General features: G+C 41.1%; 2 protein-coding genes across 2 annotated transcripts; both read right to left on the bottom strand.

Annotated features, from left to right (window-relative positions):
* Nucleotides 1–266: 266 nt before the first annotated feature.
* On the bottom strand, nt 267–10,507 carry slc38a8b (solute carrier family 38 member 8b). The gene is made up of 10 exons (XM_085773095.1): nt 10,163–10,507; nt 8,838–9,036; nt 4,909–5,065; nt 4,692–4,799; nt 3,701–3,758; nt 3,458–3,572; nt 2,532–2,679; nt 1,490–1,692; nt 972–1,023; nt 267–592 (listed from the first exon to the last, which is right to left on the bottom strand). The coding sequence occupies exons 1-10, from the start codon at nt 10,349–10,351 to the stop codon at nt 490–492; spliced, it is 1,332 nt and encodes a 443-aa protein (XP_085629221.1). The 5' UTR covers nt 10,352–10,507; the 3' UTR covers nt 267–489.
* Nucleotides 10,508–14,439: 3,932 nt separating this feature from the next.
* Nucleotides 14,440–19,487, bottom strand: nrn1lb (neuritin 1-like b). Its single transcript, XM_085773094.1, has 3 exons — nt 19,163–19,487; nt 16,478–16,625; nt 14,440–14,746 (listed from the first exon to the last, which is right to left on the bottom strand). Exons 1-3 carry the CDS (start codon nt 19,221–19,223, stop codon nt 14,440–14,442), a joined length of 516 nt encoding a protein of 171 aa, XP_085629220.1. The 5' UTR covers nt 19,224–19,487.
* Between the last annotated feature and the right edge of the window lie 1,896 nt (nt 19,488–21,383).

Below are 21,383 nucleotides of genomic sequence, written 5' to 3'. Positions count from 1 at the left end.
TGATAAGCACTGATTTTCCTATTCTCTGTGTTTTCAATATGCAATTCTACACATATGGACGACTATGTAAGTAAATAAATAAATAAATAACTCCTCGGTGGTGCTATACTGCCCCCTGGCAGTGCTTTGCTAATATAAACAAAGTCTCAAACAGACAATACAGTATATTGTAGTTATATTATTGATAAATCACAACAGAGCAATAAATACATACATTCAGATTCTATACACACTTGTTTTGTCTGACAGGCGTTTATGTGACCTACTTTAATTAACAGTCAACTGAAAAAAATCCATTCAAATCCAATATTCATGCATCACACAAACTAAAATATTACATTCTCACATCGTAAATATATTTTAGATCAAAGGCCACGTGTAACTACTAAAAACCTCCTTTACAAAGGCAACATTGAGTTGTGCAAAAAGAGATGAGCATCACAGTGAAGCAGCTGCTCCAGATAGTGGTGATAACGGCGCCGGTGAAAGTCAGAATTTGTGAAGAAGCTCCATGATGGCAATGGTTGTACTCTGTCCGAAGATGAAGGCTCCAACTACAACTGTTATGACTCCCCAGACTGTAAAAACAATCCTGCAAGGGGCAAAAAAAGTAGCCATCAACAATATGAATACGAGAAACAGCAGTTTCTAAAAGGACTGTGATGGGACCAGATATAAGTTTCTTTTTTAACCCCGCCTCTTTGTTTGTTTGCTAAATGTTTGATTTAAAAAAAACTGTAAAAAAAAAAAAAAGGTTCCTGCTGAACTTACACTGGCAGATGATTTAATATTAATTAATTAGAGGTAAGTTTACCAGCTGCACGCTGACAAACAGCTTAATTCTTTTTAGAAAATGTCTTGGAAATCATTAAGATGTCATTTAAAAATGATCGATTGGTAAAATAAGTTGTTGCCAAAAACAATAATAATGTCGGCACATATGCACCTGTAAAGCACAAACTCACACTCACCTGACTCTTGGACTCACAGTTTCCGTCTGCATTATGAACACCAAGCAAAGACCTGCAACACAAAAACACACACTCTGAATTTGTGTTGTTGCACCTTCCAGATAGGTCAAGTCAAATTTAGATGCGAAACAATGAATTGATCAATCAAACAAACAAAAAAAAGAGATTTTGCAGTGTCAGATGGAGAAAACGAGACGTCTGAGCTTGTGATAGACATATTTTTTTCTATTTGCAGTTATGCTGTAGAGCAAATGATTAATTAGTCCATCCAAAAAGTAACTGGTATATTAATTGATAATAAAAATACTCATTAGCTGAAATAGATTATTACAATTGGCCGACAAGCTAATAACAAGACGACAAATACGATTGTATAAATGGAGATTCATGCCCACATGTTGAGGTTAAAGGGATAGTTCACCCAAAATTGAAATTCTCAGAGAAGCCGCGGATAACTCTGAAACTTCTCCCAAATTTCAATTTTGGGTGAACTATCCCTTTAAAGTTGTTTTTCATACCAGGAAAGATGAAGATGAAGAAGGCGCTGATTCCTCCGATGACGCTGATGACCTCGCCCATGTCGGGGACGAACATGGCGATGAGCAGAGTGACGCTGATCCAGATCACCGTGAGAACGACTCTGCAGCGACTCTCAAACGAGTGAGTGACGATTCCACGCCGCCGCCTTTGAACTCGTAGCACCAGGTTTAGGATGACCGACCTGTCGCAGCACACACACACACACACACACACACACAGCACAGACACACCATGTTAAAGGAATAGTTCACCAAAAAATGAAATTCAGTCATTATTGACTAACCCTCATGCTGATGAATACTCCGGGGTAGTTTTTTATTCCTCAAAGTGCATCTGGAGACCCGGGAGGCCGGTTCGTAGTCCAACGAAATCCATATATGAGAGTCAATAGCGTCTGACACAAAAACATCCATACACAAAAACCTTGTAATCTTCCTACATACTGCTCGTCCGCTGCAATCCAAGTGTCCTGAAGGGAAATAGTCCAGAGTTTATTCGAAACGACGTCATTTAGGAGATTTTTACAGCCTAAACAGTCCCGTATTGAATTTGCCTGGGGCGCGCTCTCACGTTCACGCGTGTGAACATTGAATTGAATTGAATTGAATTGAATACTTTTATTGTCATTCATACCAATAAAGGTATTCAATTCAATTCAATTCAATGTTCACATGTAATACAGAGCGCAATACAGGACTGTTTAGGCTGTAAAAATGTCCTAAATGACGTTGTTTCGAGTAAACTCTACAAGGTTTTTGTGTTTTATGGAATTTTTTGTGTTGGGCGCTATTGACTCTCATATAAGGATTTCGTTGGACTACGAACCCCCCTCCCGGGTCTCCAGATGCACTTTGAGGAATAAAAAACTACTCCGGAGTATTCATCAGCATGGGTGTGTGAGTCAATAATGACTGAATTTCATTGTTTGGTGAACTATTCCTTTAAAAGACACATAATACACATAAACTCACCATTGATTAAAAAGAAAGAAAAAACAAACTCAGCTCCGGTGTCTCTCACCTGCCCAGGAGAAGAATAATGGGATAGATGGTGATAATCGATATTCCAAAAAGGAGTCTGGAAATGATCATGACCACGTCGTTTCCTGGATACGACATCAAGATATCCGAGGCGACGTCTCGCCCAAACGTCATGAAGCCGTACACACCTGCAGACGGAGAGAGAGAGAGAGCGGACGTGATGATGAGCAGCTCTCAGGTGAGTCGACGCTGAAGTGCAGGGCCGGCCGCTGGCATAAACGCTCTATGCGGTTGTTTAGGGCCACAGCCGTTAGGTGGGGGGCCACATGATCAGAAAGGTACCGAGGTTCATTCAAGTCATTCAAACATCCTGAGGTCTGCACGTGCACGCTATGAGTCAATATTCAGCTTCTTTTATCTCACATTTGAGACATTTGGTGAAAATAGAACGGCAGAATGACAACATTTGTGCTCAAAAAGCAATCTTACAAAATTGCATTTTAGACTTGTTTTCTACACTTATCTATTATTGTATTCATATCCTATTTCAAGCACCAAAACAGTTCATTCTCATGACTGAAGGTGTGTTTTCACAAGGGATTTGAATTTTTTTCAAAAAGCAGACCTCAAATTTCCAGCATTTAGCCTAAATTATTTCTTTATACAGTGTTCTAGGACAAATTGGCCTCAGTGTGCTTACAGCGGAGGTTCTAATATTTAGACATAAAACACTTGAGTATTGTTACATCTGCAAGTATCTTAAAAAGATACATTTAAGAAAATGTAAATGTAAAAGTTGAGAAAATGGCCTCAAACCTCAGAGGGCATAAACATGTCTGTATTCAGTTTTAACCAGTGATTTGGTGTTTGCGCTTAGAGTGCAGGGCCACAAACTAAAACCTTGTTTAGGGGGCCACCAAAATCCTAGGGCCGGCCCTGCTGAGGTGAGGCTGATTGACGACTCACCGGTCAGAGTGTAGATGAGCAGACAGAAGAACATGGAGACCACGGAGATGACGATCCAGTGGGAGATCTTCTGGTTCTCCATGCTGCTGTAGATCGCTATGCAGGCTTCATGGCACTGAAAACACACACACACACACACACACACACACACAGACACACACACACACACAGATTAATGACAGTGTTTCATTTTGGAGGAGTCTGACAAACTGTAGCTATATGTGACCTTTCATCCGATCCTACCTGGAAGCCGAAGCAGATGGTTGGCACGACGCTGAACATCGACGCCCATGAACTCACACTGAGGGACACACACGGTAAAAACACACACAGACAGTTACTGGTGCACAGAAAGTGAAGACCAAGGTTATTATAGTTTTAAATTTTTCATTAGTTTTCATTTTTATTTAGTTTTTCAGTTTGCTTTTTTTATTTCAGTTAAGTTTTAGTTAGTTTAACAAGTGATTAAGCAGTTTTAGTTTAGTTTTTGTTTAGTTTTAGTTTTTAAGGTACTGTAGGCTATTAGGAGAAAGCCTCCCTGAGACCTCTGAAGATGAACTTTGTGCGAATTTTAGTTGCATCCCATACTGTAAATGTTCCCATCAGTCCTCGTCACGTTACAGTAATTCTTATCTCCTTGGCCTTTGTTCCCTAGTAAGATGTCGGCTTGATTTGATTTGATTTTTTATTTATTTATCTTATTTTATTGTTTTTATTGCATGGCTACTATTTTACCTATGTTATATGCTTTTTAGATTATTTTATTTGGTTTTATATGTAATTTTATGTCTTATGTAAGATGCTGTGTCTTTATTTCTGATGCTTTTATTTATCACTCTGTACAGCACTTTGGTCCTCTATGGATGTTTTAAAGTGCTCAACAAATAAAGTTGGATTGGATTGGACTTATCTACCTGTGGGTCGTACTCGAGTCGAAGTCGTCCCGTATTGAGCTGTGGCGTTTTCCTCCTGCAACTTTATCCATCTCTAAGAAAACTAAAACTAAGCTGATATTATCTGCAATTCAGTTTAGTTTTAGTGAAATTTGCATTGTTCATTTTAGTTTTTATTTAGTTATCGTTTTTGGAAAAAATGTCATTTATATTTTTTGTTTCAGTTTGAATTATTTGTTTCACTGCTACAGTAGATTTAGTTTTAGCTGACTATAATAACCCTGGTGAAGACCCAGTGTATTGTGCACACATGCATCCATTAGAAACCGGGGGTTACTGACCCTTGGCTGTGCTCCGGGGTTATTATCACGTCCTCGTGGTTCTCCATCAGGTAATATTTGACGATCACCGCCACACACAGATACGTAGCAGCCAGCGTCCCCAGCACACTGACAGACGGAGGAAACAGGACAGTCACATGAATAACGTTACACTTCCCTGCATGTCTGATTCAATGTCTGAGCTTAGATTACTGGTGAACGCAGAGGTTTTGTGTACCTGGTGTACTTCTGGATGCCGATCTCCTTTGGGATGGACAGCGGCAGGATGATGACGAGGCACATGACGAAGAGGGCGAATCGTTGGTCGGTGTACCAGTGGTACGGCATCTCTCCCTCAGCTGACCCGGTCACCGTCTCATATAAAGAAATACACACTGGAGACACAAAAGCAGTCGAGTCACAATTAAGATTATTGATCTGCTGCAACATGAAGGTCGAGATCTGCAGAACAACACGATTCATGAGTTTATAAAGTTGACATTTAGTGACTTGATGTTGGTGGACGACCGTATAGAATATGCACCTGCGAACAGTGTTGGGGAGTAACAAATTACATGTAAATTAATTACAAAATCTACGTAATTGTAATGCGTTACATTACTGGGGGAAAATGTGTAGTTAAATTACAGTTGCTTTTGGAAATTTCCATGATTACAATTTTAGTTACATTTGAAAAATCTCTGCAATAGCTCGGATTTATCAAATAGTTTTTTCATGTCAACATCCTTCCTTCAAAAAACGCTTTGCACAGACCAAGGGGGCAGTTGTCGGTCTGAGAAGTGAAGCTCACTTCCGCGTTCAAAAAGCTGCAATCCCCTCAGCTGTCGCTGGGGGCTGGCTCCAGAAGGGAGCAACTCCAATTGAGCCCCATGTTAAAATAGCTGATTTTACAGCTTTAAAAAACATATTTACAGCCTGGTACATTTCATTTTTTTGGTCTCAACCGATAGTTTCTACCCCCGCACACACTCTGAGGGGGGTGAATTTTTTTTAAACTCTACCGTTTTACTGTTATTAGGTTTAAAGTTCTGGCCAATTAGGGCGCAGAACCGTTGAGTGACAGGTCCGGCGACCGCTGCTACGAGGCCAGTGGGCGGGCTCTCGGCTGGCCAACGGCCGCACCGCTCCAAATATGGCAAGTAGAATCCAACATGGCGCGGCTCAAACCCCCGTAGTAGCGGCACAAAACAGACTCCCCCAAACCAATGGGTGACGTCACGGACGCTACGTCCATTCTTTTTACAGTCTATGGCACAGACTACAGACAAAGGTCTGAACATTATAGTGCAGTGCAAAGAGTGTTTTTCTAAACTGACATGTTAAGATGATGAAAGATGTTCAGTGTTTACAGCTGTTCTAACTGAAGCTCTTTTATGATATGGTCTTTATGTTGTCTTAAAGCAGAAGTAAGCGGAATATTTGTGTTAATATAAGTCTTAAATAGTTATATCTTCCGACGGCAATCACTTAGTGATTTGGGTGTTTGGTCTGAAACACGGGTCTGTCAGTCCCTCTGCTCTGCTTTAAGCCGAGGAGAAAACTTTTATTTTATTTCCTTGTATCCTACAACCTTTATCCAATGAGGAGAGAGAACGGCATAAAGGGGCGGTCCTCTCTGTGTGTGCAGCCAAGGGATGCGCGTGAATGTGGTGACGTAGGGACGAGGACCAATAGATCCATGACGAGGGTGGGGACTGCTAACTCCATCGGCTGACAGGAAGTTAGCCAAAACGACCGGATCGGTTACTTCTGCTTTAAGTTAAAGCTGAAGGATTAACACTATCAGGTCTTGAAATGTGAAAATAACAGTTGAGAGCATTCTTTGAGAAAGTAATTGAAATAGTTGCACTACTTTTACATTTTCAACAGGGTAACTTTTGTACTTTTGTAACCAACGACATTTCCAAAGTGACCTTCCCCAACACTGCCTGTGAATGTGTTTGTACAAATCTTCTGTCACATGTTGGTCCTAGTCCTACTTCCTTGTCTCTGCTCTGCCATTCTCCCTCCGCCCACCAGATGTCCTCAGACTTTGCTCCGTGTCAATCACCCGATTTCTGGATCTACCCGCTCACTTTTGCCCCACACACTCTCACCTGAGCTGCTCTGCCCACTCACATACCTGCACCCACTTTCCTCAATATCCCAGCCACCTCCACCAGCTACTCCTCGTCAGGTCATCTACATACTTTAAGCTCAAGTTTGTTTGTTTTTTTTTCCCCTTTATCACTGCTGCCTGTGTTTCTGTGCGACCATCCAAATGTCTGTGTTTCTTCCTCAGTTAAAATCTCTTCGTAACAACGTGATAAATTGTGCCAGTGGCTTCAAAACGCCGAAGCACAAATGAGAAACGGATGCATTACTGCTCTCGGTCACGTGTTCACCGCTGCCTAGTACCTAGAATGAAATTAAAGTGCAGATGATTCATGGTCTGAGAGAGATTAATTTTTTTTTTTTTTTCATTTTTTGATATGGGAAATGGTGGCTGAATTGATCATGAACTCATGTGAGTGCCTTGATAACATGAAAACACTCAAATGTAGTGGAAACAAACAGGCGAACAGGGCAGAGCTTGATGATGACTAACAGATGGTACGAGGAGGTGATGACGGCGATGCCTCGTACACACTGTCATGTTTTTCTCATTGTCAAGCACATATTTGTATCTAGTAATTTATGTTTTTTTGCTGACGTAATGAGTGATGTTCCTCTAACGTAGAAGTTCATAAATAAATCCACAAAGCAGATTATGACAAAAACCGATGAGATGTATTTTTGTACTGTTCATCACTGCAACCAATTTGATTGAAACCCACCAGCGTGTCACATTACTGCCGCCTGGACGCAGATACAGATTCTTAAGATACAACAGAGCAGCGGTTTGAAAACAGCCTCATACCTTCAGCCATAGGGATTCAGTATTAAAGGGATAGTTCAACGTTTTGGCAAATTGGCACATTGCCATAATCCCTATAGTCATAGCATAGGTTTGTTACCTTTAATTGTCGGTGCAAGCTATTTTCAGAACGGCGGAGCAGAGCCGCGAGCTGCTCAGAGCTACGCTACGGAGGCTAATGGGATTTCTTGGTTTCCCTCATCAAACTCAATCAAATACACAATCCAACAACTCCAAAGCGCTCTGGTGGACAAGTTGTGACCTGCACATTCACCACGCTATGAGATAATAACGGAACGTTACCAGACAGAGTTGTTTTAGAGGGAAATGCAGAGACTGCTTGCTGAAAAACTGCCCCCGACGGAAACGCGCATCAGCGGTTTTGCATGAATTTACCTCAAAAACAACTCTGTCTCGTAACGTTCTGTTATTATCTCATAGCGTGGTGAATGTGCAGCTCACAACTTGTCCACTAGAGCGTTTTGGAGTTGTTGGATTGTGTATTTGATGAGTTTGATGAGGGAAACCAAGAAATCCCATTAGCCAAAATGTGGAACTATCCCTTTAAGTGAACTGACATCTAACTGCAATGGTTCATTCATCTGTTGCGCCTCATACCTAGTGTACATAACCTGTAAAAATGAATTTCCTACCTAACAAACTAAACTAGTTTTTCAGTAGATATCATGAATTAGAAAATCAAGTCAGTCTGAGATCAATCCTTCAAGCAAAGACGCTTGTGCAGTGTTGTCTCTTCCTGGACTCATGAGTGGACTGCTTTACAGTCATTATGAGACTTACCTGCAGACTAACTGGGTTTTAGGACTTGAAATGGACCGTACAGGAATTATTTGTGCTTCACACTGAGGTGTAACCTCATTCAGCTTTGATCCAGTGTTGAATTACAGTGTTTGTGATGAGCTTCTATTACATCACCAGGGGGGCATTTACAGGAAGTGTTGCTAACTTACTTAAAATTTCAGACTTCTCAGACCCTTACAGTAGTTACAACAGTATTTGACCACATCGTCACTTTAACATATGGACCACACACAGTCCGGTTCAGTTTTGACCTATTTTTGTTGGTATCAATCCTAGTGACACCAGACTTCAGATCAGTGGTATATTGATACTGTAGGTTTTGAAAAGTAAGAGAAAAGAGAAACGTATTTAGATATTCATGAAGCAATAAGCACAAATAACAGGGTCTGTGCACAATAACAACAACTCGTGGTTATTCTGGCTCTTACATTTCTCCAGCTGGTCCTGAACCACCACCAGGAAGGCGACGCAGATCATGAAGAGGTTGAAGCAGAAACAGACCTCGCAGAGTTGACCCACCGCCCGTCCACACACCTCGCTCACCACGTCCTGGTAGGTTTTCTGTCTGCTGACGGACGAGGCGTAGCCGAGGATGACCAGGCCGCTGATGAGGAAAACCAGGGAGACCTGTAGGGAACCGAGGAGACCAGCTCAACTTTAATGCTAATTTGCATACTGGGTGATATTGGCCCCAGCACAGGTATTACCAGGAGTGGGGGACCAGAAAAATATAACTTACTACAGCAGATTTTCATTGAGAAACATAATAAATCGAGGATTTGGTCCAAACAAAAGGCCACAACCAATCAAGAGTAAAAACAAGTGACTGACACATTAATTCTCTGCTGCCATGCTTTTAGCTATAACTAAGAAACGTGAGCATATTACGCCCGTTTTAGCTTCCCTGCACTGGCTACCAGTATGTTTTAGGATTGATTTTGAGATCTATATTATGTTTAAAGCACTCAACGGTCTTGGTCCTGAATATATCGAAGATCTTTTATCTTCTTGTACTTCTGCTCGCACTCTGCAGTCTTCAGGGAAAGGTCTTTTAGCTTTCCCTGGGGCCCGACTGATGACAAAAAGGGGCAAAGTGATCTCAGTGGAGGACGTTAGGTCAGCTATCAGTGTCTTGTTTCAAATCTCTCCTTAAAACTCATTTTTATCAGAGAGCTTTTCCTGATTTTATTTTATTTTATTGGTCGTCATTTTATTGTTTTGTTTTTTTTTGTTTTACAGCACTTTGTAACATTAGTTTTAAAAGGTGCCATATAATGTTTATTAATATTATTATTATGAATTTTTCCAAAGATAAGCAATCTTTTCAATCAGAGGCTCCTGCGTTAGGGCCCCCGGGGGCCTCCTAAGCCCCTCAACTCATTCTTGGAAAGCACGTGCATCAAGTAGACAAACATTTCTGTGGCAAGTCAATAGATGCAGTGCAATGAAGGTTCAGGTCCTCACCAAAAGAGGCGGCTTCATTAGAGCTCACCTGTGAAAAGAATGAAGCTGTTTCACACCAGGGAGAGACAAGACAGCGCTGAGTCTATAGCGAAGCGCATCCTACACAAAACTGACCACGAAAAACCTCTGAATGACCAGAGACTTGGAGTTACACGTCAATAGAGCAGCATCAACAGTTCCTAATTGATCCAAACCCTGATTTTCTAAATGTTAATCAGAGCAGCAGCAGGTTGTTAATGTCTTTGCAGGTGTCTGTCTCTTGCTGCTTCATGCATGTTGCATTACTCACCGCCTCCACGGTGATGGCTGTGGTCACTCCCCCCGCCTTCTGAAAGGCCCAGGGGAAGTTGAGCAGTCCGGCTCCCAGCGCCGACTTCAGCATGATGAAGACGGCGCCGAACGAGCCGAGCCGCGGGGGGTCGGCGTGGGACGCGGAGCGGGCCAGAAGGCTGATGCTCTCCCGGGCCAGTTCCTCCATGATCCTCCGGCTGCGACTCCGACTCACTCAGCGGAAAACAAAACAAAAAAGCTTCTGCAGCTGCGTGTCTGTATGGGAATATCTCTGAGCAACTAACTTTCCCAAAGCAGCTCAGGTGTTTGGTTCCTTCTCCTTCTTCCTTGTCTTCTTCTGTTTCTGCTGCTGCTGCTTCTCTGGTGTTAAACCTGGTGAGTGGGCAGCCATGCAGATATATAGACGACGTGCACTCGCGACTCACGTGGTCGAACTGGATTTTTTTGACTATTAAATATTTCACTCTGAGGTGATAAATGTGACACTAAAGTGAGTGTGTTTGCTGGTCCGCTCTCCCTCCCTCTGCCCCCTTATGTCTGACTGTCTGATACATAGCAGTAAACCAATAAATTAACATATTGCATTAGACTATATTAAACACCCAATAACATGAACCTTAAAATAAGGCTCCAAAAGTGGCCTGAAGTAATAAATCATCTAAAAGTGATTGGCTCTGACCACGTGTCCAAAAAAAACCCCCTGAATTTATCTGCTAGGGGTCTCCTGGGCCTCTGTTTCTCTTTGTCTGAATGTTACCTGGCCCTGTTGTATGTGTGGTAGTAGCTAAATGATGCACATTTTTAATTCATTTCCTATAATTGATATGTACATGTAAACTCCTAAAACTATGTTGACACTGGGACTTTTTCAATTGGCACTGCTACATAACTGCAAGACTCTATACTCTTTTTACTGGTCCAGGCCCAAACAGTAGAGACATAACATTATTGGTGCAGCTATGCAGTGTTTTCAAGTCTGCAGCGGGTACAACCTATTAAATATAGTTTAGGTCATTTTATTTACAGCCTAAAATTACGTACATTTGGTTTACCCTATATTTGGATATGGAAAAACCCTTTGAATGAACTTGAATGCAACTTTAAGAGACTCGTCTATCTCCTTCTACGTCGCCAGATAGACTGCACAAGGTTATTGGTTACCTTTCATTCATTATATATCCCATACTTATATACGTTTACATAATGACATGTGGAGATGCTGTCTGTGCAGCTTATAGGTTTGTGGCATTAGTTTATTTTCTGGTGAAATAAAGTCCTGGTCTCTGTACATTTGTTCGTACAATCTACTACACATGGGATTCATAATCCCCGTCCCCGCCATATTATGTATGGTACACACCATCTGTTACAGAGCAGAGGGCAAAGGTCAAAATCCCACAAACGTTTTCTTTCCATCTCACTCACTCTAAAAGAGAGGATGGGATGTCTGAGGTCTCTTTGCTAAGGACAAAAACTCTTTGCTTGTATCTTAAACATTTCAGCAGCTGGATGCAGGACGTGTGAGATCTGGAGCACCTTAAAAAGATTTCATGGTGATGTTTCAGATTTTCAGGAGTGAAATACGGGACAAAGGGAGATTAGAGTGAGCCAAGGTGTTCTGGGGACGGTTCAAAGACTTAGTAGCTGATCCTCCAGGCGTGTGCTGTTTTCAGAAATATCTAAGGATCGTCTCACTTGAAAACAAAATAAAGAAGAAAAAAAAAGGCCTCATCAATTTTTAATGAAGGTACTCATGTAAAACAGTAAAATGAAAACAAGGTAATGATCATCATGACATGACTTTACAAAAGGATTTTGTTAGACTGTAAGAGAAATAGATGTAACAGGGACAATTATTCAATGAAATTGACATGTATTTATTTTTTTCTGGCACATTTATGTCAAGTTTGTTAATAATTGAACCTGTTAATTAGAGTGAATTGTGATCTTGTTTCACCTGATACAATTTGACTTAAAACACAATAATACCTTCATGCTATAGTTTTTAATTTTCATATTTCCTTTTTCTGAGGCTCAGTCAGATTTGAATCCTTGTCTCTGTTTCTGTTTTGTCCACAATATAATATTGAAAATCAGCTGTCGAGGCCAAATCAGGGATATAATCTGGATTTTTAACAGTGTCGTAGTAGACGAAGCCTCTGACCGGTGACCTTCAGTCCAACTGAGGGAAATGTATGAAACAGCACTATTTAAATCAGCCATTAAACCTGCTGCTGCTGCCGGTGACCTGAGATTAAATCACTGTAGCATGAATATGAAGCAGCGCGTCCACCTGAGGTTTCACTTACAGTAACTTCTTAAATTCAGCATGATGCTATAATGATATTATGACCTTTGCCCTTCAATGGTCACACCCACGCACATCATATTCAGGTCATGACACACCAAATCGTTATTATTCATTTTCCGTCCACAGTTGATATCTGTATCGTCCAGGCTCGGAGGCATTATTGTTTTCAAAGGTTTGGAGGTGCAACCTGCTACGCTGTGGATGAATAAAGACAGATGAGATTAATCTAGTCATGATTCTGCTGTTATGAAACAGCTTAAGAGTATTAAGATTACACACAAAACCTGAACAGAAACACAAAACTTCAAGAAAAGCAAAGGGAGAGAAAAAAAACTGCGCTTTATGTCTGTCAGAATAACTTTTAATTCAGATTTTTGTTGGGTTAAAAATCAGAGTGAAACAAAGAAGGCATGCACCACTCTTATAATGTTGTGAAGAAAAAAATAATAATAACAAAACCAGATAAATAAACATTAGATACATTGATAATGTGAAACCCAGTGCATAAAATGCTGTTGACTGGCTGAAAATAAATAAATAAATAAATTACGATGAAATTACGATGAAAACACTTATCTTCTTCTCACCACATATGCATTTAGCATGTATGTCTCTTTATTTTTAACACTTTCAGCACTTAGTAAATCATTTTGTCCGACATGTCTTTTGTTAAGCACACTGAATTACATCTGTGTGTGATAATGTGCTATACAAATAAATTTCCCTTGCCTTACCCTTGCCTTTTTATTTTTCTAAACTGATTAAAGTAAAGTTTTACAGTAACCAGCTGTAGAAAAAGCAACATACAGTATAACTGCTTGAACAGGAACGGGAAAAACCACTGAGAGGGTTCACATGTAATGACACGGTTTTAAACAAGTGATAAAAATTTAGCAACATGCGCACACACACACTGCAAAGAATCCGTCCACACACAAATCTAATTTACTGACCTTTTACCCAGTCAAACAGGGCGATGAATTAAGCTTTCTGCACTAAGACACTGTGTTGACCCTCATAATAATACTCTCCTCTGGGTCACAACTGATTGGATCACAAATCTGCCATTAAAAAAAAAATCCCTCTACTTTGTCTTGTCCTAAAATTCACCTCGTATCACTGATGTGCTGTAGTAAAAATTGCATTATTGCCATTTGCTTATTGGCAAAACTTTTCTCTCTGTTCTGGAGATTTCGGTATCAGAGGGCCCTTCCAGACAGAAATACTGTAACCAAGCAACAGTGCATGATGTTTATTTAATTTAACACCCAGATTGGTTATGTGCAGTCCACATATCTAGGAAAGAGTGACACATTTTGGCAAAAAAGGATGATTTATATAGCCTATTTATGTCCTTTTTGTCCTCTCTGAGTGAACTAGTCATACCTAGTTCATTAAAGCAGAAGTAAGCGATCCGGTGGTTTTGGCTAACTTCTTGTCAGCTGATGGAGTTAACAGTCCCCGCCCTCGTCCCAACGTCACCACATTCACGCGCATCCCTTGGCTGCACACACAGAAAGGACCGCCCCTTTATGCCGTTCTCTCTCCTCATTGGATAAAGGTTGTAGGATACAAGGAAAGTTTTCTCCTCGGCTTAGAGCAGAGCAGAGTGACTGACAGACCCGTGTTTCAGACCAAACACTCTATATTAAGTGATTGCCGTCGGAAGATATAACTATTTAAGACTTATATTATATATTATAGCGGTATTAATATTCCGCTTACTTCTGCTTTAACCTCCCTGTCCATGTAAGAAAATAAATACTGAACCAAATACTTCATTATGATCCATCTGAAATCCTGATTTAAGGATTGATATGTATTCAGTCTGACTTGTGAAGAGTGTTTATACCCTCGTGTGTTTGGATCATAGTGGGTGGTGGAGTGGAGGACTCTCTGATGACCCGCTCATTGATCGATCAATCGACCAACCGTCGTCTACACACGACACTACAGTGACTTAACTAACTCCTGAGCAGAACCAGTAACGTGCTGCACACGGGGAGCAACACCGACGAGCCGAGGGCCGGGCTGTGCTTGTGCGTTCGCCCCTTCAGCGTCTCCTGGTTGGTCTGGTCGGAGGTCGGCGGGCTCTGGGGTGCAGGCACGGTGCTGGGCGGGAGGGTGGTGCGGCTGGCACACATGTCGTAGAGGTTTCCAGAGAACTGCGTCTTCCTGGACTCTTGTCTTAGAGACTCCCAGACGGCTGCCGGCTCTCCGGGACAGCCGGCCAGAGCGGAGTTAGCACAGACGTGGAAGGCGTTCCAGGACCTTTAGGGGGGAAAAAATGTCAATAAATGTCAATAAATGTAAAGTGTAGGAAGATAGTGGCAATGCAGATGTCACCAAGCAACTACAACAATGCATGTGATGAGATTATGCAACAGCAGAGCAGAGGTTGAAGAGTATTTCATGCTCTTAAAATCTTGTTTTTCCTGACCTCCAGTGGTTTAATCCTTTATGTTGCTGCAGCGATGTACTATGTGGTTGCAGGTCAAACAGACATTTGGATATTGGATATGAATTTGATACTTAGGGTAAACATGCAGCTGGTCATTTGACAACTGAATAAAAACGTGTGGGATGGGTTTTTTTAAATGGATCAGTGAAGATATTTTCAGCTAAAGTTGACACTATCGTTTGTACGGCAGTTTATTTTGACCAATAGTTTATGTTTGTTTGTTTTTTTGGTGACATCTAGTGGCCTAGTATAGGAACATAGAGAGAAGTGTGGTGACGTAGTATAAAGGCCATGAAACTCCATGTTGAAAAGAAGTTAGGGTTGCTGCCGTTGTTGTATGGATCAATCAGACTGAAGAGCTTCATGAGTCATATCATTCATACAATTACCTGAAATCATGTTGTTTTTCTCACACTAACCAAAGTCTATTTCTAGTTCCTAAAACCTAATGAAGTTGTTTTTGTGCCTTAAGCTAATGAAGCCATGACCGTTGTGGTAACCATCACCATCACCATGTGGTTGTGGGAGAAAACAACTTCCTTGATTGTTTACGACGTTGAAGGACTTGTTGAAACTAAAACAGTGGGTAACCCTTTAATTGCATAGTAATGTCAAGAAATAGCCTAGAAGTAATGGTCAATTTCATAGTTATGTCATGTTTGTCATAAAGGCAAAAGATTACACGTGCTGTTCTTTGAGTTTTTGGGGAAAGGCCAGAATTTTTCTGCACCAAGTCCTTGCAATTGACCATTATTTCTGGGCTATTTCTACACAATCAATCGTTATTTCTTGGCTATATTTCTCAACATTACTATGAAATTGACCACTATTTCTGGACATTACTACTCAATTAATTGTTATTTCTTGGCTAATACTAGACATTATCATGTAATTAGCCACCTGTAAATTAAAGGGTTACCAAACAGTGGCGTTTCAGGCCACAAATACTATTAATAACAGTAAGAAGTCACTGTAAGTTTGTCACCATGAGGACTTGATAACATCCAGTGTGATTAAACAAAGAGAGTTCACAGCTCTGTGAGGTTAAGCTGAATGCTAACATGCTCTCAGTGACAATACTAACACGTTGATGTCAAAAAGGCACAACATTTAGCATTTGCTTTCTGCACATATAAGTGAGTAAACCTGAGGATTATGAGAATGTGATTAGTTTTGCAGGTGTTTTTTGTAATTATATATCTATAAGAATTTGAACCATTTGTCAGTCCATTTATTTAGAAAATGCCCAACTCATGGCTGCACTTCAGGAAAAGGGGATCAACAAAATGATTCAAATTCATCCTCTAGTGACCATGTCTGTCGTGCCTCATCGTCCAATAGCTGTTGAGATACTTCAGTCTGAACCGAGGTGGTGAACTGGCCACACTGTGTTAGTAGTGCCACACTGCTTATTCTACCAATACAAGCATCATGAAATAGAGAAACTCTAAGGATAACGTATTTAACAAGGTGAAACGAGTTGTATCACAGCAGACAAGGTGTAATTGGATGGTTATGTGGTCACAGAAACACACACGCACCTGCAGATTGCATCAATGTCCTGTGTGCTCTGGTCTTTTTGTGTTTCCACCAAACTGTCCCCAAGTGTGAGTAAACACTGGGCAAAGCTCTTGTAGATGGAGCCACATGAAACAGGAACTGCAGCTCCAAGAGACGCAGGGACCAAACCTGGTGGTGAGGAGAAGACAAGAGAAACGTATGAACGTTACAATCACATGCAGTTTCATCCGAGCGGTGCATGTTTATATGGGGACTCCGTGTGTGTGTGTGTGTGTGTGTGTATATCTAAAAAATGGGGATGAGGGAGACAGAGAGGGGAATTGAAATTACAACAATCTTGTAGCGGGAAACACAATGTTTATGACGTGACCCATCCTGTGCTTAGTCGGATCAAACAAATACAGAAATATGTTGTATTCCATTCATCTGGAGGGATTATACTTCCTCAAAGCCAAATTCAATGTAGGACTGCAAAAGCATGTGTGAGCTGTCTGAGTGCATAGATCAGCTCATACATAACACATCCCTCCGAAATTGGTTTTTTAGTTTTCACCGGAAAAGATCCCGAAAAACTGTGATGCCGGGTTTGACTGGAATATTTGAACACCGATTTGGTGAAAGTGTGTTTGAGTGGGATTTCTCTTTGTGCACTGGACCATGTGTGTTTGCTTTGTTGTTTCACCTGAAGAAGCTGCTGCAGGGTCAAAAAGAGGTTTATGTATGTGGAGATCTGAACTTATGCTATTGCTCAACATCTCACTCCATGGACATAAATCTGCTGCTATAACAACTTTCACTCTTCTGGTTTCAGAGTTTCCACAGGAGTTTGGCTCCTGGTAACAACTCTATTGACTAGAAATCTAGACATCAAATCTAAAATCATTTGTTGCTGTATGAGTTTGAAACGATGCACTGGTGTAATTGTGATGACTCTATGTATTTATTTGTAGTATTTATATCTGCTGTATCTCATATGTATGATTTTACTGTGTCTGAACGTCTACTGCAAATCAAATTGCCCCTCTGGGACATTAAAGATTTTAAAATCAAATCCAAACCGGGATGATATAAGAAAAATAATTCACATTGTCATCATATTTCACAATTAGACTGTTGGGATTACATGTCAAGATGACATGTGCTTGATGTAGTTGGACTTTGGTTTCCCCAACAATTCAACTTAAAACCAACAAAACATCAATGAGAGTTGTGTAATCAGTCTGCATGAAATGAGTTCTAATATAAAACACCTGATGTCACAATTTATATTTGACCAAATGTCAACACAGCATGAACATCTGATCACATCAGTGGCCTGATGGTGACTGGGATAAAAAGGGAAAACCACTTCTTTGTACGGCTGCAACTAACGATTATTTTTCATGTAAATTAATCTGCTGATTATGTAAACGATTACTCGATTAGTTGTTTGGTCAATAAAATGTTGAAAAATGTCAATCAGTGTTTCCCAAACCACAAGATGACGTCCTCAAATGTCTTGTTTTGTCCACAAACCAAAGAGAAACTCAGTTTATTGTCATAAAAATGATTTTTCGATTATCAATATCTTCTTTGTGGACCTTTTCCTCATGGTACTATCATGTTGAAACAGGAAGTGGTGTTCTACAAAGCCTGTAACGATTTTACCAGGGCAATGATTTGACCCAACACAGTCATTCATCATTGTAAACTGGCACACGCTGGAGGCTATCAGTACAATCTGTTATATCTGACTTCTGCACAACCTACAATTGTTGCCACAAGGTTGAAAGCACTAAACTTTCAAAGGCAGCTCTGTTTGCTGCAGCATTAATATTCACCTAAATTTGAACTAAAAAAGAAAGAAAAACAGGCCTGGACCTAGACAGGACAGGGCAACTTTTGTAGTAAGATGTGACCCTGTGCATCCGCAGCTCTCAGACTGTAAAAAAACACCTGAGCAAAATCATCTAAGAAGCCGTTTTAATATATAAACTTCACTTTAGTGTAGTGTTATAACTCACTGAATTGAATCATCATGTAAGAATGCACATTGTCAGTGCTGACAGTTTTATTTGATTGATTTAGTCCTGTTGTATTTGCCTCCTTAGATTCATCTGTGTGATTGTGTTAATTCATTTCCTAATGGGTTTTTTTTTCATTCTGATATTATTGCCTGCAAAATATGTTGTTATCCTGTTTGTAAAATGCCCCTGTAGTTGTTGTTTTTTTCTATCCAAAGTGTTATCTTCCTCTTAAAACCCTCATAAATGATGCCACAATTCACACCCAAATACATGATGTTGTACAACCGGCTGCACACACACACTCACACACACACACACACATGCACTAGAGAGAGAGAGAGAACATGAGGGGACAGTGAGCGTTTCATTAAGGTAAGTGCATTTGTAAAACCTTCCTCTCCTCGGCTGCAGAATAGGCTCAGTGAAATATCTTTTATCGGTCATGTTAACTACATTGGACTCTGCTGAGCAGCAACAAAAAACAAAATCTAAAGAAAAAACATGTTTTTAATTTCCCATGAGAAAAGAAAAAGAGCTGCATGTATAATCGGGAGCAGTGCTCAGCATGAGACAAGCAAAGCAAACTCAGCACAGAACTTTTCCCTGAAGATCTAAATACACTCTCTCGCTCTTTCTCACATACTCACACATACACAATGAGACAATAAACTAGGGAGTAAAAAAGACGTCCTTCCTTACCTAGACAGAGAGCGATGGGCAGCAGCAGCATAGTTGCGGTGCCCGGACGCCGGGACTTCATGATCTGGCTCAGCAGAGTCCCGTCGTGGAGCTGAGTCCCACCTCTGAATCAGAGGCTCTGGTGTGATGATGTGAAGCTGTGAATCCAAAGAGTCTGAAGTTTGTGCTTTAAAATGTGATGATGATGATGATGATGTGTCCTCCTGCCATCCGCCGGGAATTCATCAGATTGCAAAAGTACAGCGATGCACAGAGGCACAACCCGGCTGGATTAACAGTGAAAGGGACCGATGCATTGCAGAGAGTAAGAGGATGTTGTATTAGTGTGTGAGTGTGTGTGTGTGTGTGTGTGTGTGTGTGGGCTGGGGAGGGGCACAGGGCGAGAGCCATGAGAGCTTGGATGCAGCAGACCAATGACAACACCACAACACAGCACACTGGATTAGAACGATCTCATTTCCGGTTTCCTCAGTATTTAGAACATTTATTTGAAAAACATAATAAAATACATATATAGCCTAGTAGTATAAATGAACTGAATGATCATGAACTCGCCCCACGCACACTCAGGAGCCATCCCTTCCCTCTGCTGCAAACATCTGGGTTTTACTGTTGAACAAGGGCTTTCTCACTGATGACAAACATTATCAGAGGCGTCAGGAGGATTCAGGAGGACAGATGGATGACGTCCCACTGAGGACGGGACAATCCATCCCACCTGGGAGCCCGGCGTAGATGCACAGCAGCAGCTTCCTCTGAGAATAGCAGCAGCCCATGTGAGGATCATCTAAAGCTATGTGGGTCATGTGAGAATGAAAACGGGAAGCACGCTGTTTGAAGACGGGGGAGACTGTGAAACCATCCACCTTATTCCCAACTTTTCTAACTTGAGCGCCTGTCCTCTCCCTGTCAGCCTCCAAATCCCCTGCTATGCCCCCCAGATGGCTCACACTACGTGCATTAGTATAAGTCCTGGTTCACATCTGTATGCTGACACAGGAGGAATGGTAACCCATTGTTAATCTGCAGCTTAAAACAACCATTAACTGCAGAATAATCTGTCTGTGTCAGAGGCTGCTGCCACGAATCAATACATCATGGGAGCTACTTTGGCTGCATGTCAAACCATGAGTCTTCCTGAAAACATCTGTATTAGCTCAGCAAATGAGGGTGTTTGTGGTTTTTTTTGTTTGTTTTATTTTAGGCTCTTATCTCGCGGATGTGCCCAGAATGAAGCTGGATGTGACACATGTTTCCAAACATGGTGTGGAGTCAATAATCAGCCAATAGTCTACCTCCTCCTACCTTAAAGCACCTTAACAGCACTGCACCTTTGAAACGTACAGCTTTTGATAATTATTTTATGTTGTATATACTTTCTGTTTTTTATTGTTGTTTTTTTATTATTATTATTATCTTGCACTGTTTTTAGATTTTACATCGTCTTCTTTTATCTGGTGGTGCACGGTGGCTCTGTGGGAGCACCCTCAATTTCGTTGTACCTTGTGCAATGATAATAAAGGCTGTCTATCTATCATGTGGATGTGATGTTCAAGTGTCAACGTGCTTTCTGACCATATATAAAGTGAAGAGTGGATACAACCCTGTCAAATACTACCATGAAATGTCCTGCAATAATGAGTCTGATGACCCAAAGAACACCGGCGTCCCCACAGTCAAACACGGTGGTGACAGTTTTATGCTGTGGGGATGCTTCAGTGCATCTGGAACTGGAAAATCTCATCAAGGTGGAAGGAACCACGAGGAAAGAAGAATATGTGAAGATTTTGAAAGAAAACCTTAAAGGGATAGTTCAACATTTTTGGCAAATTGGCCCATTGCCATAGTCCCTATAGTTTCAGCAGTAGGTTCGTTACCTTTTATTGTCGGTGCAAGCTGTTTTTAGAACGGCGGAGCAGAGCTGCGAGCTGCTCAGAGCCAAGCTGTGGAGGCTAATGGGATTTCTTGGTTTCCCTCGTCAAACTCATCAAATACACAATCCAACAACTCCAAAACGCTCTGGTGGACAAGTTGTGACCTGCACATTCACCACGCTATGAGATAATAACAGAACGTTACGAGACAAAGTTGTTTTCGAGGTAAATGCAGAGACTGCTTGCTGAAAAACTGCCCTCGACAGGAACGCGAATCAGCAGTTTTGCATGAATTTCCCTCTAAAACAACTCTGTCTCGTAACGTTCTGTTATTATCTCGTAGCGTG

The sequence above is a fragment of the Trachurus japonicus genome, chromosome 3 (genome assembly GCF_045865225.1).
Source record: "Trachurus japonicus isolate A0001 chromosome 3, Traja_1.0".
NCBI lineage: Eukaryota > Metazoa > Chordata > Actinopteri > Carangiformes > Carangidae > Trachurus > Trachurus japonicus.
Note: the sequence above shows the minus strand (reverse complement) of the source record. Positions and strands in the feature narration are given on the sequence as shown.